We start from the raw sequence: 14,523 nt of genomic DNA, 5'->3' as shown, positions 1-14,523 counted from the left end.
GGGATTAAAATGTTTGATGGTGCGTATTTTTCTTGTAGTGGGTGGGTTTACACAATCGGCTTTTTCCCTAATTATGAATGTTAAAGAGTGGTCACTGATATCATCTGGCAAGGTTCCTGATTTGTAGTTATCTTTACTTCTATTTATAAGTATCCAGTCTAAAATGCTTTCTCTATTACTATGTTTGTTTAGCCTAGTAGTAGAGGTGATGGTTTGGATGAAGCCGTGTAGGTTGATATGAGAAGAAGGATTTTCAGTATTAATGTTATTCCAGTCTATGTTCAGGTCACCTAGTATAACAGTTTCTTGGGGATATGTAGTAGTTATCCAACTAAGATAATTTTCCAGGATTGGTATATTGTCACCAGGTGGGAGGTACATACAGATAATATAAAGGGATTTTTTGGAATTCAACTGGAGTTTTGTAATGATTGCTTCTAACTTGCTATCTTGGGATGGAGAGGCAGGAAGGGTAGTTATATTCAGATGATTTTTAAAAAGAATTGCAACTCCACCACCTTTGCGGTTTGGACGGTCGAGTCTGATTATATTGTAGCCTTGGGGAATGATCTCAATGTCTTTGGTGGATGGTTTCAGCCATGTCTCTGTGAGGCAGAGAATATCAAATGAGTGTGTATGAAGGAGGGCATGCAGGTGGGGTATTTTGTTGTTTATGCTTTGGGTATTAAGATGTCCTATTAGGAAGCTATTATCAAGTTTGTGTATTGACACTAGGGGGGAAGGGAAAGTAGGTCCAGGGTTGGGGTGGATGTCCCCATCTTGGAGGGTAGGATTTCTAAGTTTGAATGTGAGCTTACATACTAGAAGGGAAAGTGTTTTATATTTGTTATCTGTAGGCAAGACATAGCTGAGGTGTTTAGGTCTATGGAATTTAGGTAGTAGGAAGTTGGGTGTAGAAGGGGTATATGGATATGAATGAGGTGGAGAGAACAATGTTCTAGTGTGTTTGTGTGTATAGAAAGATTGGTTGTAGAGTGATTCCTCATAGTAGGATAGGAGGTAAACTGAGCATAGGGTTGAAAAAAGTAGGATTGAGAGTAAAATCTGGGTTGGCATGTAAGGAGCCATGGTGAGAAGAGTAAAATATGTGAGAAATGGAAGAGAGGAAGTAAGAAAGATAAAGTAGAAGGTAGTATCCTAGACTTGTGTCAGAAAATAGAGTAAACAGATAAAGGATAAGAAAGAGGGGGTTGGAGTGAGATGGAGAAAGGTGTAAAATCTGAGGGTTTGTTGTAGTGGGAGGGGTAAGAGGAAATTAGAGGAAGTAAGGTGGGAGTATGTGGTAGTGGGAGGAAGTTAGAGTGGGAAAGAGCAGGATAGGAAGGTTAGGATAGGGGGTGTGTCTATGGAGCTATAAAGGTAGGACCCCTGGGGGTGGGTGGGAATTGGGGGTGGGGAGGGGAGCGGAGCGCAGCGGAGCGGGTAGAAACCACAGAGGAGAGTAGGAGAGGAAACAATCAGGAAGATAGGTAAAAAAGTAAGTAGAAGTAGGTATGAAGAGGAGAGTACAATAGTACACAAAGCAGGCAGGTTTAGCAATATAGTGCAGAATAAGTGTAGAAAGGAGATAGATAGGCAAGAGGTAGATCAGAGAGCCCTAGTGTAAATTGGATAAGCAGAGAGGATAGCAGAGACAAAAGTGTGTAGGAGAAAAGTATAGTGGGCAGAAGGGTGTAAGTGAGGATAATAGAGAATGTTTAGAGGGTAGAAGAGATGAAGACTCTAGGACAGATGAGCTATGTAAGGTATCTCAAAAGCAGAAATGGCTAAGGTTAAGAAACAGAAAGGAGAAGCCAGTGGTATAAGGGAAAGAGAGAGGATAAAGTAAGTCAGCTGGGGGAGAGCTCAGCTAAATGGTAGGAGGCCTGAGAGTAAGGAGTCAGCCACAGCTGAGTTACCCCAGGTTAAGGAGAAATAAGAGCTAGGGGAGAGGAACCAGTGAAAAAGTAGGGCAGGCAGGTTACAAGAAAATGGCAGCTAGGCTAGGAGGGGGAAACAGGGACCTTTGCAGGGGGGGGGGTGGCTGCTGTCGTATCAGACTCAGGAGACCCTGTTACCTAGCAAGTAAGAGTTAAGTCAAGCAGGCATACTTTGTTACCTAGCAAATAAGAGTAAAGTCTTTAGTTTAGTCTAGCAGACATACTTTGAGTACAATGTTCCTGGTTTGCTTCACAAATAGCTGTGTTCCTGGGTGAGATTCAGCGGGAGCTGGTAGGAGAGCTACTTTGCAGAAACAGGGAAAACCAGGGAAGAACTGGCAGGGCAGTAGCAGGTTGTCAGAGTAGAAGTAGAACTCAAAGCTAAAATATGGAGAGAGAAAGACAGGTAGTAAGAGTGCAATATTAAAACAATGTTACATAAAACATACTACTGTGGAGGCAAGAAAAAAGTGGTAAACCACAAAATATACATTAGATTACATTAGAACACATTCAGGAAAACCATAAGCAGCACAGATAAAATGCTTATAAAGTTTCTATGCTGTATGCAGTTTGTTGTAAAACAATAGAGTACATGTGCGGCCGGTGTACAGATATAGAATACAGGCAGATAATATGAGAAATGCAAAGCTAGATGGGTCACAGGCTAAGCGCCGCCAAGGACTGCCAGGGAGTGCCTAAATACTAGGAAAGGCAGCGGTGTAGCTAAGTAAGAGCGCAGGAAAGAGGAGGGCACTTAGCAGCTTCTGAAAAAAGATTAATTAGGTAGCTGGAGGACCGAGGAGACTAACTATAATATACAGTTTTAAATGTTAATTAAGGAAGAAACAAAAGTAATCCTTGAGATTGCTTAAAAGGAAGGAGATCACAGAACAAGCACGCTAAGCGCTGTGGAAGCTACTACGTATTTTACTTTTTATATTGCAGGTTCAAACGAACCGCTTGGTTTGGAATGGCCCACGTGCAATACGCTGACCAGGAGAGAGTAAGGAAGAAGATCACAGAACAAGCACGCTAAGCGCTGTGGAAGCAACTACGCATTTACTTTATATTGCAGGTTCAAACGAACCGCTTGGTTTGGAATGGCCCACGTGCAGTACGCTGACCAGGAGAGAGTAATGAAGAAGATTTACAATATAAGCACGCTAAGCGCTATGGAAGCTACTACGTGCTTTACTAAGTGTGCTATTATAGTATAAAGAAAGAAGCAGGTTTGTTAAAGTAGGTTGAATTCGCGTGGTTAGAAGGGGCTCCAACTCGCTCTTTATATGCTATTATTGAACACAAACCACCAAACACAGAGTGCTTGTACCCAAATCTACTTTAACTAGTTTAAAGAGAAACCACTGCATCACGCTCTTTAAACTGTATCATAAGTCACATACCAAACACTAAGCGGTAATACTTGAATGCAGTTAAAAATGAAACCAATGCGACTAGACTATAGTGTTCTAGCGTGATAAAATAGGAACACCAAGGTGCGCTTAGTGCGCTACAAAAAACACAAGCACAGTACTATAACAGAGCGTGTAAGTCTAACGATAATGCGTAGACTCTACAGGCTTACTGATAAAAGCTACAACATAGCATCTGAAGATAAAATAACCTCATATCCAAAGCAGACGGACCATGCAATTTCAACAGACTGTACCGCAGAGTATTCAGTTAATCTAGCAGCAGGTATACAGGGAACCCATTTAAAACTCTATAAGCAGTGGCAAACTATCTTTGTTGGTAACAGTGTAGACATTTCATTACATAGCGTTCATAACATCAGATAAGAGATATCACATTCCGTTACAGTACATAACGATGTTCGATATTAACAGTCAGGTGAAAGTGTTGAATTTATATTCCAAACTACTTACAGTAAGTACAGGTGCCCAAGTAGGGTAGGCAGCAACCAGGACTAGTCGAGCATGGAAAAGATGGTGTCAGCTCGCTAGTGGGTCTATTTCTAAGGTTTGGGAGGTAATTGTGGAAGTGGGAGGGGAGATAGCAGGTAGAGAGGTGACTGGAGACCTGTAAGAAGGCGGGGTTGAAAGACAGTAGTGGGAGGAGAAAGGGTTTGTGACGAGCCACGGGTGGTAGAAACCACAGAGGAGAGTAGGAGAGGAAACAATCAGGAAGATAGGTAAAAAAGTAAGTAGAAGTAGGTATGAAGAGGAGAGTACAATAGTACACAAAGCAGGCAGGTTTAGCAATATAGTGCAGAATAAGTGTAGAAAGGAGATAGATAGGCAAGAGGTAGATCAGAGAGCCCTAGTGTAAATTGGATAAGCAGAGAGGATAGCAGAGACAAAAGTGTGTAGGAGAAAAGTATAGTGGGCAGAAGGGTGTAAGTGAGGATAATAGAGAATGTTTAGAGGGTAGAAGAGATGAAGACTCTAAGGACAGATGAGCTATGTAAGGTATCTCAAAAGCAGAAATGGCTAAGGTTAAGAAACAGAAAGGAGAAGCCAGTGGTATAAGGGAAAGAGAGAGGATAAAGTAAGTCAGCTGGGGGAGAGCTCAGCTAAATGGTAGGAGGCCTGAGAGTAAGGAGTCAGCCACAGCTGAGTTACCCCAGGTTAAGGAGAAATAAGAGCTAGGGGAGAGGAACCAGTGAAAAAAGTAGGGCAGGCAGGTTACAAGAAAATGGCAGCTAGGCTAGGAGGGGGAAACAGGGACCTTTGCAGGGGGGGGGTGGCTGCTGTCGTATCAGACTCAGGAGACCCTGTTACCTAGCAAGTAAGAGTTAAGTCAAGCAGGCATACTTTGTTACCTAGCAAATAAGAGTAAAGTCTTTAGTTTAGTCTAGCAGACATACTTTGAGTACAATGTTCCTGGTTTGCTTCACAAATAGCTATGTTCCTGGGTGAGATTCAGCAGGAGCTGGTAGGAGAGCTACTTTGCAGAAACAGGGAAAACCAGGGAAGAACTGGCAGAGCAGTAGCAGGTAGTCAGAGTAGAAGTAGAACTCAAAGTTTGAGTACAATGTTCCTGGTTTGCTTCACAAATAGCTGTGTTCCTGGGTGAGATTCAGCGGGAGCTGGTAGGAGAGCTACTTTGCAGAAACAGGGAAAACCAGGGAAGAACTGGCAGGGCAGTAGCAGGTAGTCAGAGTAGAAGTAGAACTCAAAGTTTGAGTACAATGTTCCTGGTTTGCTTCACAAATAGCTGTGTTCCTGGGTGAGATTCAGCGGGAGCTGGTAGGAGAGCTACTTTGCAGAAACAGGGAAAACCAGGGAAGAAGTGGCAGGGCAGTAGCAGGTAGTCAGAGTAGAAGTAGAACTCAAAGTTTGAGTACAATGTTCCTGGTTTGCTTCACAAATAGCTGTGTTCCTGGGTGAGATTCAGCGGGAGCTGGTAGGAGAGCTACTTTGCAGAAACAGGGAAAACCAGGGAAGAAGTGGCAGGGCAGTAGCAGGTAGTCAGAGGAGAAGTAGAACTCAAAGTTTGAGTACAATGTTCCTGGTTTGCTTCACAAATAGCTGTGTTCCTGGGTGAGATTCAGCGGGAGCTGGTAGGAGAGCTACTTTGCAGAAACAGGGAACACCAGGGAAGAACTGGCAGGGCAGTAGCAGGTAGTCAGAGTAGAAGTAGAACTCAAAGTTTGAGTACAATGTTCCTGGTTTGCTTCACAAATAGCTGTGTTCCTGGGTGAGATTCAGCGGGAGCTGGTAGGAGAGCTACTTTGCAGAAACAGGGAAAACCAGGGAAGAACTGGCAGGGCAGTAGCAGGTAGTCAGAGTAGAAGTAGAACTCAAAGTTTGAGTACAATGTTCCTGGTTTGCTTCACAAATAGCTGTGTTCCTGGGTGAGATTCAGCGGAGCTGGTAGGAGAGCTACTTTGCAGAAACAGGGAAAACCAGGGAAGAACTGGCAGGGCAGTAGCAGGTAGTCAGAGTAGAAGTAGAACTCAAAGTTTGAGTACAATGTTCCTGGTTTGCTTCACAAATAGCTGTGTTCCTGGGTGAGATTCGGCGGCAGCTGGTAGGAGAGCTACTTTGCAGAAACAGGGAAAACCAGGGAAGAACTGGCAGGGCAGTAGCAGGTAGTCAGAGTAGAAGTAGAACTCAAAGTTTGAGTACAATGTTCCTGGTTTGCTTCACAAATAGCTGTGTTCCTGGGTGAGATTCAGCGGGAGCTGGTAGGAGAGCTACTTTGCAGAAACAGGGAAAACCAGGGAAGAACTGGCAGGGCAGTAGCAGGTAGTCAGAGTAGAAGTAGAACTCAAAGTTTGAGTACAATGTTCCTGGTTTGCTTCACAAATAGCTGTGTTCCTGGGTGAGATTCAGCGGAGCTGGTAGGAGAGCTACTTTGCAGAAACAGGGAAAACCAGGGAAGAACTGGCAGGGCAGTAGCAGGTAGTCAGAGTAGAAGTAGAACTCAAAGTTTGAGTACAATGTTCCTGGTTTGCTTCACAAATAGCTGTGTTCCTGGGTGAGATTCAGCGGAGCTGGTAGGAGAGCTACTTTGCAGAAACAGGGAAAACCAGGGAAGAACTGGCAGGGCAGTAGCAGGTAGTCAGAGTAGAAGTAGAACTCAAAGTTTGAGTACAATGTTCCTGGTTTGCTTCACAAATAGCTGTGTTCCTGGGTGAGATTCAGCGGGAGCTGGTAGGAGAGCTACTTTGCAGAAACAGGGAAAACCAGGGAAGAACTGGCAGGGCAGTAGCAGGTAGTCAGAGTAGAAGTAGAACTCAAAGTTTGAGTACAATGTTCCTGGTTTGCTTCACAAATAGCTGTGTTCCTGGGTGAGATTCAGCGGGAGCTGGTAGGAGAGCTACTTTGCAGAAACAGGGAAAACCAGGGAAGAACTGGCAGGGCAGTAGCAGGTAGTCAGAGTAGAAGTAGAATGGGCTGTAGTAACAACTCAGTAAAGTAATACTGTAGGCTATTACTGTATTGAACATGCTAAGCAGAACTTAGACCCAGAATCTACAGCGGAACATGAATATAACTCAAAATCTCAGACTGGCAGAAAAAGACATATAAACTAAAAACACATGGTCCTGTCTTTGAAAGCCTATGCCTTTGTCATCCTTTGAAAAATCATTACAAATCTTTCAGCTAGTAACAACAGAGTTTCCCATTACAAAACAAGCTAAGACTACAAGTCTTTCCTTACAACTTCCAGTGCAGCAGTGGCCTATACCAATGGTATGTTTTTACTAAAAGATATTGGGCCAGATTCAATAAAGACTATACTAAGTGTACACTAAAAATAGGCGATATGTATTCAAGAACATCCCTACCACATTTTTTGTGTTTTCTAGTCACTCAGAAAGATTACACTAAGTATACATGTAGTCTGCACTTTGTGGTAACCTTTATGAATCCTTCTCAATATTTAAAGCTGCAAGAAAATCAATAGGAAAACTAAAATTAGGAGGAGGAAGGTCTGAGTTATGCCTATGTTGTTTGATCACTCAGAACGGTGTACACTTAATGTAGGCATTATTGAATCCTGGGAATTTTCTTTCTGGGAAAGTATATAATGCACACTTAGTACACATATATTCTGAGATGTATCTGGCCTTTTGTAGAGACGTCATTTAGTCTTCAGGCTGAAACAAAGCATAGCACCAAAATGTTATAGCAAAGGTACTCTGAAAAGCTGGATTCACTATCTATAAATAAAAAAAGTCTAAATGCCAGTTCCCCAATGGCAGGTCACAAAAAAAACATGCTTCTAATATGATTGTTTGGTAGAAAGCACAAACATTGTGATCCAGCAGAATGTACTCCTTGTGTGAGCATATGCTACCTTTGGCTGTGAAAGAATCATATAAGTATTATACCATGTTGCTTGTTGTTGGATGCTGTTTCCCTCAAGTGACTTTGTAAGTGTAATTTGCTTTCATGCATCATCTGCCACCACAAAATGAAACTCATATTTTATATACTCCTGATGTCAATGAGATGAAAAAAAAATAATTTATCTTCAACCTAATGTAATTTGCTAATAATATAAAATTTGTCGAGATAGAGGAGCACAACTCTCTACAAGATGTGTATTTGTGAGACGTTGTTCTTCACAACAAATGTAAATTTTTGAGTGTTTTCTTTCTAATTATGCACCAAAATAAAATTATTACATTTAAACATGTACTTTTGATTGTTGCTTCAGTGTGTTCTTCATAAATATAATGTGGGTTCAAAAACTTGAAGTACAGTATCCGCTCATGTGTTGTACCAAACAGAAAATGTGCTAACAACTGTAAAAGTTGTTACTGGATTTACTTTTGTATTTTGAATAAATCTGTAATTTCTGAGAAGAGTTTTGAGTAAGTGTAGGTGTTACTTGTTATTAAAGTTGATTATTGCCTAGTCACTATTCTGCTACTCCACTGTCTTTTACTATGGTTACAGTGACATTGTATATATAATTTAGTTTTCATGCTGTGGTATATTTTAGTAATAATCCACAAATTTGCAAGGGTATAGCATAATTTGCCCATTGCTAGTGTGGTTTGAGAAATTATTTTTTTTTGCTCCTTATTTTAAATTTGATGGGGATGCCTGATTAGAAGGATGGCATTGGGTGAAAAACAAGCTACCTCGCTACACCTCTGTCTAAAGCAATGTTTCTGTGAGAGAAAAATTGAAAACAGAGAAAGACCTGTAGTATAAGAATTAGTTAAAGGCACTTCCTATTCTTTGATGTTAACCACAGAACTTTAACTTTGCTTGGAACATCCTCCCTTATTTTCATTTGTAGATAATAAACTTCATTATTTTATAAATGCTGGTGGTTTCAGCTGCTTTAATATTCTACAACTTATTTCCTTTGGTGACACAATAGCTAAAATGAGACATCTTTTACATGAGAGGGTAAGGAAGTACCTGACTCCAAAAAAAAAAGAGAAAAAATGCTTTGAATTTCTAGATATGGAGATCCCTAAACCTGTTGCCAGACCTTCAGTTCTGTGGGCTCTCAGAGATGCCTTTTCTACTGTTTCTATGTCACCAGTTCCAGAAAAGACTGGCAGCTTGTATAGGGTTCACAGAAGAACCTCTATAAAGCTCTGTCTGTTGAAGGCTGTCATATCATTGGACACTGACAAAGGTGCTAGAACATTACCTTCTTCTAACCCAATACCTAATGATAAAGATTGCAAAACACTTGATAGGTATCACAAAAGATTATAATCCTCTTCCACCTTAGCATTTAGAGCCATTAACTACCAATCTCATATATCCTAGTTTTTTTAATCTATTTTAAGAAATATTGGGCAAACCTTAAACAATCACTGTGCTGCGGTGTTTTCGGAGAAGTACACTTAGGCAAAAGTTCACTTTCGTTAAAGCGAACTTTCGCAGAAGTGAGGCTTCCTATTACATGTTCAAAGTAGTGAACTTTCGTTCTTGTAATAGGAATCCATTTTAGAAATATCCTTTAAAATTGCATTTCTTTCTCAAGAAAAGAAACAAACTTATCGTTTGCACCATTAATCTGTCACAGTAGACAATGTCTAATGAAAGAGAGTTGCTCTGAGGTCTGTGTTTTATGTGCTAATTTTATGTGGCAGACTTATAACAAGGATCTAGTGGTTTCTCAAATCAGGTTAAGATGAACATTCTCACATTTGAGCCGCCGAATCACAGTTCTAAACTTTCATGAAGAAAGAACTCTTGTTGGGCTGAGCAAGACCTTTACAATCCAAGGGTCCCATTCTCTTCTCTCAGTCCCTCTCAATTAGTGAACACAGATGCCTAATGCTTTGCTTGGGATGCAATTTTTCAGGGCTGCAAGGTGCAGAGATCTAGAAACTACAATACAGATGCACCCACATCAGTCTAAAAGAGATGATGGCTCTCATAAAAGTTCTGAATCAACCTTAGTTTCCAAACATTCTCTTAGTGGAGAGACAAAGCAACACTGAGATGTGGTACATAAACAAATAGGGGACAAAGATCATACCTCCTTTGTAGACTGGTCATAATTGCCTTGGACACAGCAATTCAGCACAACTTATTTCTTCAGACATCTTGTATTTTATCAGGTCAGAGCACATTGGCAGACTCCTTGAGCAAATCCAGGATAGACCGGCATGAATGGATACTGGGGTTGATATCACATGAGCTAATCGCACAAATTGCAAATGCTCATAATATCAAAAGTACTGGACCTTGAACTTCCTATTGTGGGGGGCTGCACCCTCCATGCCCCCACTAACTATATATTCCAACTCTGAGATTGCACTACAGTGAGGAAAGGGCAAATATCCCATTCTTCACTGTACTGCAATCTCAGAAAAAGCACTTCGAGGTCCAGTATATTCGATATTATGAGCATTTGCAATTTGTGTGATTCGCTCATATGATGTAGACCCTGGATGCTACACTGGGAGGTCTTTGTGTCCACTACAGGGGAATACCCCAAATAGATCTATTTGTCTCCACTTTGAACAGACAACAAAAACAGTCCTATTCTAGTACACCATGGAAAAAGGCTGAATGACAGATGCCTTTTTCAATTACCTGGATAACATTGTTTCTTTATGCCTTTCCCTCTTTTCCTGTCATTTCCAAAGTCCTTCAAAAGATCAAGAAGGAATTACCAAAGAAGTTACTAGTGACTCCCTTTTCATGTAGCTGCCCAGAAGCAGTTACCAAAAACTTCTTCATAGAGAAGCTTACACCATGCAATGGATGTTTGCATTTTCCCAATAGTCAAAATCTTAATTTAACAGTCCATATGATAGTTTTTTGATCACTTTTAGGTGCCCTTTTTCCCAAACGTTGTGTAACAAGCAGTGAAGTAGACAAGAAATCATGTTATAAGGAAATCTTTAATTTCAAGTGGAAAAAAATATTTTTGCTATCAAGACAGAGAGCAGGATGCATCTCAAGCAGGGACAAGTCTGGTTCTCCAACATCTGTTTGAATTGTACTGTTCTGGCTTTGGATATGCATCAATAAAAGTACATCTCTCTCTCTCTCTCTCTTGGTTATGTCAGATGTCTGTCACAGGCTCCAGTTCTTTTCTTTTTTCTGCCAAGTCAAGCATTTTTAAAAGGGGGTAGGGTTGCATATCAGACTACCAAAAAAAGCATGTCACTTTCATGAGATCTTAATTTTGTTTTAGAAAAAACAACTCTGCCTCCTTTGAACATGCAGCCAGATTCTAGAAAATGTTCTACATAAGAAGTCTGCCTGCTGTTAGTCTTAACTTCTGCTAGACAGGTGTCTGAATTGCATATTCCCATGTCTGTTCAGCTTTTCTGATTTTTAACTAGAATATAGGGTCAAGTCTGAGAAACAATCCATGCTTTATCTCTAAAACTGTCTTTGGATTTGCCCTTAATCAACTACCAATCTCCTTTTTATCTACCCTGACCATCAAAACAAAGGGAAAAATAATTCTGCTTTGCCTAGAGTTTCATAGGCATTTTAAGATATTATCAGGATAAATGTAAAGACAAGAAAATATAATCATTGTTTTATAAGTTATAATTGTTAGAAAAATAGATAGCCAGTTTCTAACTCTCCATTTTTTGGAGCTTTGCTCCATGGGCCTCCACTGAAAAGGAGTTTTGCATGACCCAGTCAGACCTTCTCTTTAAACAAATGCAAATAAATAAATCAATAAATGCTTTTAGCTGAGCTATACTAATCATGGCAAACATTCTCTTGACAATATCATAGTTGTGACATCCAAGGTTTTTTGGAAGGATGTGGATTCTAGATCCAATATGGAAACACTCACTCAATCCATCCTCACTTCATATTTTTACTAAACATTACAAGCCAGATATTATCTAAAGAGTCATAATAAATTTCACTAAAGCTCTTCTTCAGGGAATCATGGATTCTGGTCCTTTTCCATCCACCCTTTTTTCCTGAGCTTTGGCAATTATCCCATGTGTAATGGCTACTGTTACAGTGCTCTAATGAAGAACTTAGTACAGTTGTAGAATTAGTTAACTCTTACAACAGATGTTTGAATAGATTACTGTCACAGTACTGACATTCTACTTTCATCTCTTTAAATTATCCCTCCTCTGGCTAGATTGTGGTATCCATCATTTTTTTCTTCTGTAGGCCTCCACTACCTTATCTTAGGGCAAGGAAAATCTCCTTTTTGGCATGTCCGAATATCCCTCTTATACTTGCATGTCCATACATCCTTCAAATACTAGCAGATTTGCTAATGCTGAGGGTGGATGTATAGTGCATGAGGAGGGTGCCTGATTCTTTGTACACTGGCCAGACACATCCCATATGTAACAACTACTGTAACAGCAATGTGTAATTACACGGCTGTACTTTGCAGTTCATACTGAGGCCTAAATATATAAATATTACCAGTGTTTATGCCAAATACGTTTTTGTGGATGAAGCTACTTTTGTTTCTCATACCAAGGAGATCTCAGTAAAAAGTACATTTATAAGAGTTTTCAGGAAGGATACAGAGGTGCCCTTTTTATTACGTTGGCTCACTGGATGTGAAATTTAAAAGTTTAAAATGTGTAGGAGATTACAACTGTTACAACATAAACTGCAGTGTTTCATATCTGAAAATCATTTTTCAGGAGATGCTGAAACTGGCAATTATAATCGAAACTCCTCAGGCACTGAAGGCTTTACTGAGACTGGTCTACTGGAAGACAGTGGTGATGAAATATTCACTTCTGTGAAACACTCAAGACAATGTGGATCATCCATTGCCATGGAAACTGCCAGTTTGCGTCAATATGCTGGATATGCTCTGCAAACAATTTGTCAACAGGTAAAACTAGCTACATACAAACACATAGTTTTTTGTTCTTTTCATTGGCAACTTTTTCTTATGTCCTTAAAGGCAGTCATATGAACCAGGAAGAAATGATTTTATCATGCAGTATGTTGTATGTTGTTTTATAGCCCAGAAGACAGTAGTATTTGTATTTAATTTTCAGATGTCAAGTTAATGGCTAACTATACATCTGCATTTTTTTAAAGTGGTTAAATCAAGGATTCCATGAATTTAGTGAAATGGATATGCAATTCTGCACCTTCATTATCAGCTGTGCTGTAAACTGCAGCTATACAATATACTTCCTTATAAACTCTCAGTGTAATAGAATGTGAATGTTATGCTGTACAATATGCCAGTAAGTAATTATATCTGTATATTTCCTGTTTTTTATTTTCTTTGAAAATATGTCATGTGGGTGATTTCTTACTGTATTGTAACTTGTTCCTAAGATTACTATTGTTGTATGGAACTTTTTACTGATGTACTTATAGCTTCATAGGTTCATAAATAAGTACTAGAATACCTGCCCTTGTGGACCATTTTAAGCCTAGTCATTTTCCCTTTTTGTGCTCAAATTAAGTTATCTCATTTGGTTAGAGATTGGCCTTAGACATCCCATGGCCAATAATTATACATTACCCATAATGAGAAAAACTGGGATCATACCATAGATAATTTGAGGGGACCCATGCTTTAGATAAAGCATTTAGGAACTGCCTCTGCCCATTAACAGTACAAGGCCCAGTCCAGTATATGCTGATAATGTTAATCAGCAATGTAGGAGATAAATTTTAGAACTGGAAGTTTTTAACTCTCTACTTTTTATAACCAGTGGCACTCAGGCCATCATATGCATCAACATCACCCTACCAGCACCACTCAAAGTCTTCAAATAGAAGTTATCTCTGTGTACTACCAAGACACAGGCAGTACTACTGGACCTTTGATGCATTCATTATTTCACTTATGTGTCAATCCTGGCCACAGAACGAAGCACCACTAGGCAGTCCACTTTTTCAAATGTAGGCCTATGACAGTGGTGCCTGGGATCTACCAGGACTCACCAGCTCTGCAGAGTGGGCTGTTTCTGTGCCCTCAGGGTAGATGAGCCTGTTTCTGTGCCCTCAGGGTAGCTGGGCTGGTATTTGTTGTTCACTCTCCTTTCCAGGTAGCCTTTTTAGACCCAAACTGCTAGTTATTTCAAAGCCATCTTGGTTTCAGTCAAGGATTTATCCATCTGCAACAGAGAGTTGGATAGAGTAATTTATTTATTGAGGTTAAAGTTCTGCCATCTGCCTCACAGGTCTTGCTTACTTATTTTCACTCTAATGGTGATAGTCAAAAGAAGGGTGAAGAATCATAGTTGCTATTGGAGTGCAACACTATTCTTGGGCACTCCCATGTTTCCTTAATCCTGAATTAATTGTGAATTACTTGCTCAATCATGCTGTAGCAAAACAAGTACTTGTTCAGGATTTGCCTGCAGTATTTTGGATGTTTATCCATTTCAATATTTTTTGTTTCACAGAAGTTGGTTTATATAAATTTGAGGGACAGCTGTCCATACAAGGGTGTTTGCACCTCTGAAAGAAATGCTTTTTTGGTCTGTGCCTTTTGCATATCCAGCTTATTTGTGAAATCAGACAGTCAGGATTTCTGAAGTTAATTTCATGTGCCTGACTCTTGATCTTACAAAGATGAAGTCAATTTTACTATAATTGTTTATCTATATTGCTTGTAATCCACCTATGTGTTGTAAATGTTTTATTAAAGTAAGCAAAACGTTGACATGCTACAACAAAAATAAACAAGATGATATCATCAATGAATTAAA

The 14,523-nt window shown here is 39.9% G+C and overlaps 1 protein-coding gene across 1 annotated transcript in view; it reads left to right on the top strand.

Moving 5' to 3' along the window:
* Positions 1-14,523, top strand: part of MED12L (mediator complex subunit 12L) — a 919,119-nt gene that overhangs the window by 228,382 nt on the left and 676,214 nt on the right. The window contains exon 11 of the mRNA XM_044070851.1: positions 12,484-12,680. Coding sequence (XP_043926786.1) covers positions 12,484-12,680 — 197 coding nt within the window. The remainder of the gene's footprint in view (positions 1-12,483; positions 12,681-14,523) is intronic.

Source organism: Protopterus annectens, chromosome 4.part1, assembly GCF_019279795.1.
Source record: "Protopterus annectens isolate FY-2018-M chromosome 4.part1, PAN1.0, whole genome shotgun sequence".
Lineage (NCBI taxonomy): Eukaryota > Metazoa > Chordata > Ceratodontiformes > Protopteridae > Protopterus > Protopterus annectens.
This window is presented reverse-complemented; position numbering and strand designations above follow the sequence as displayed.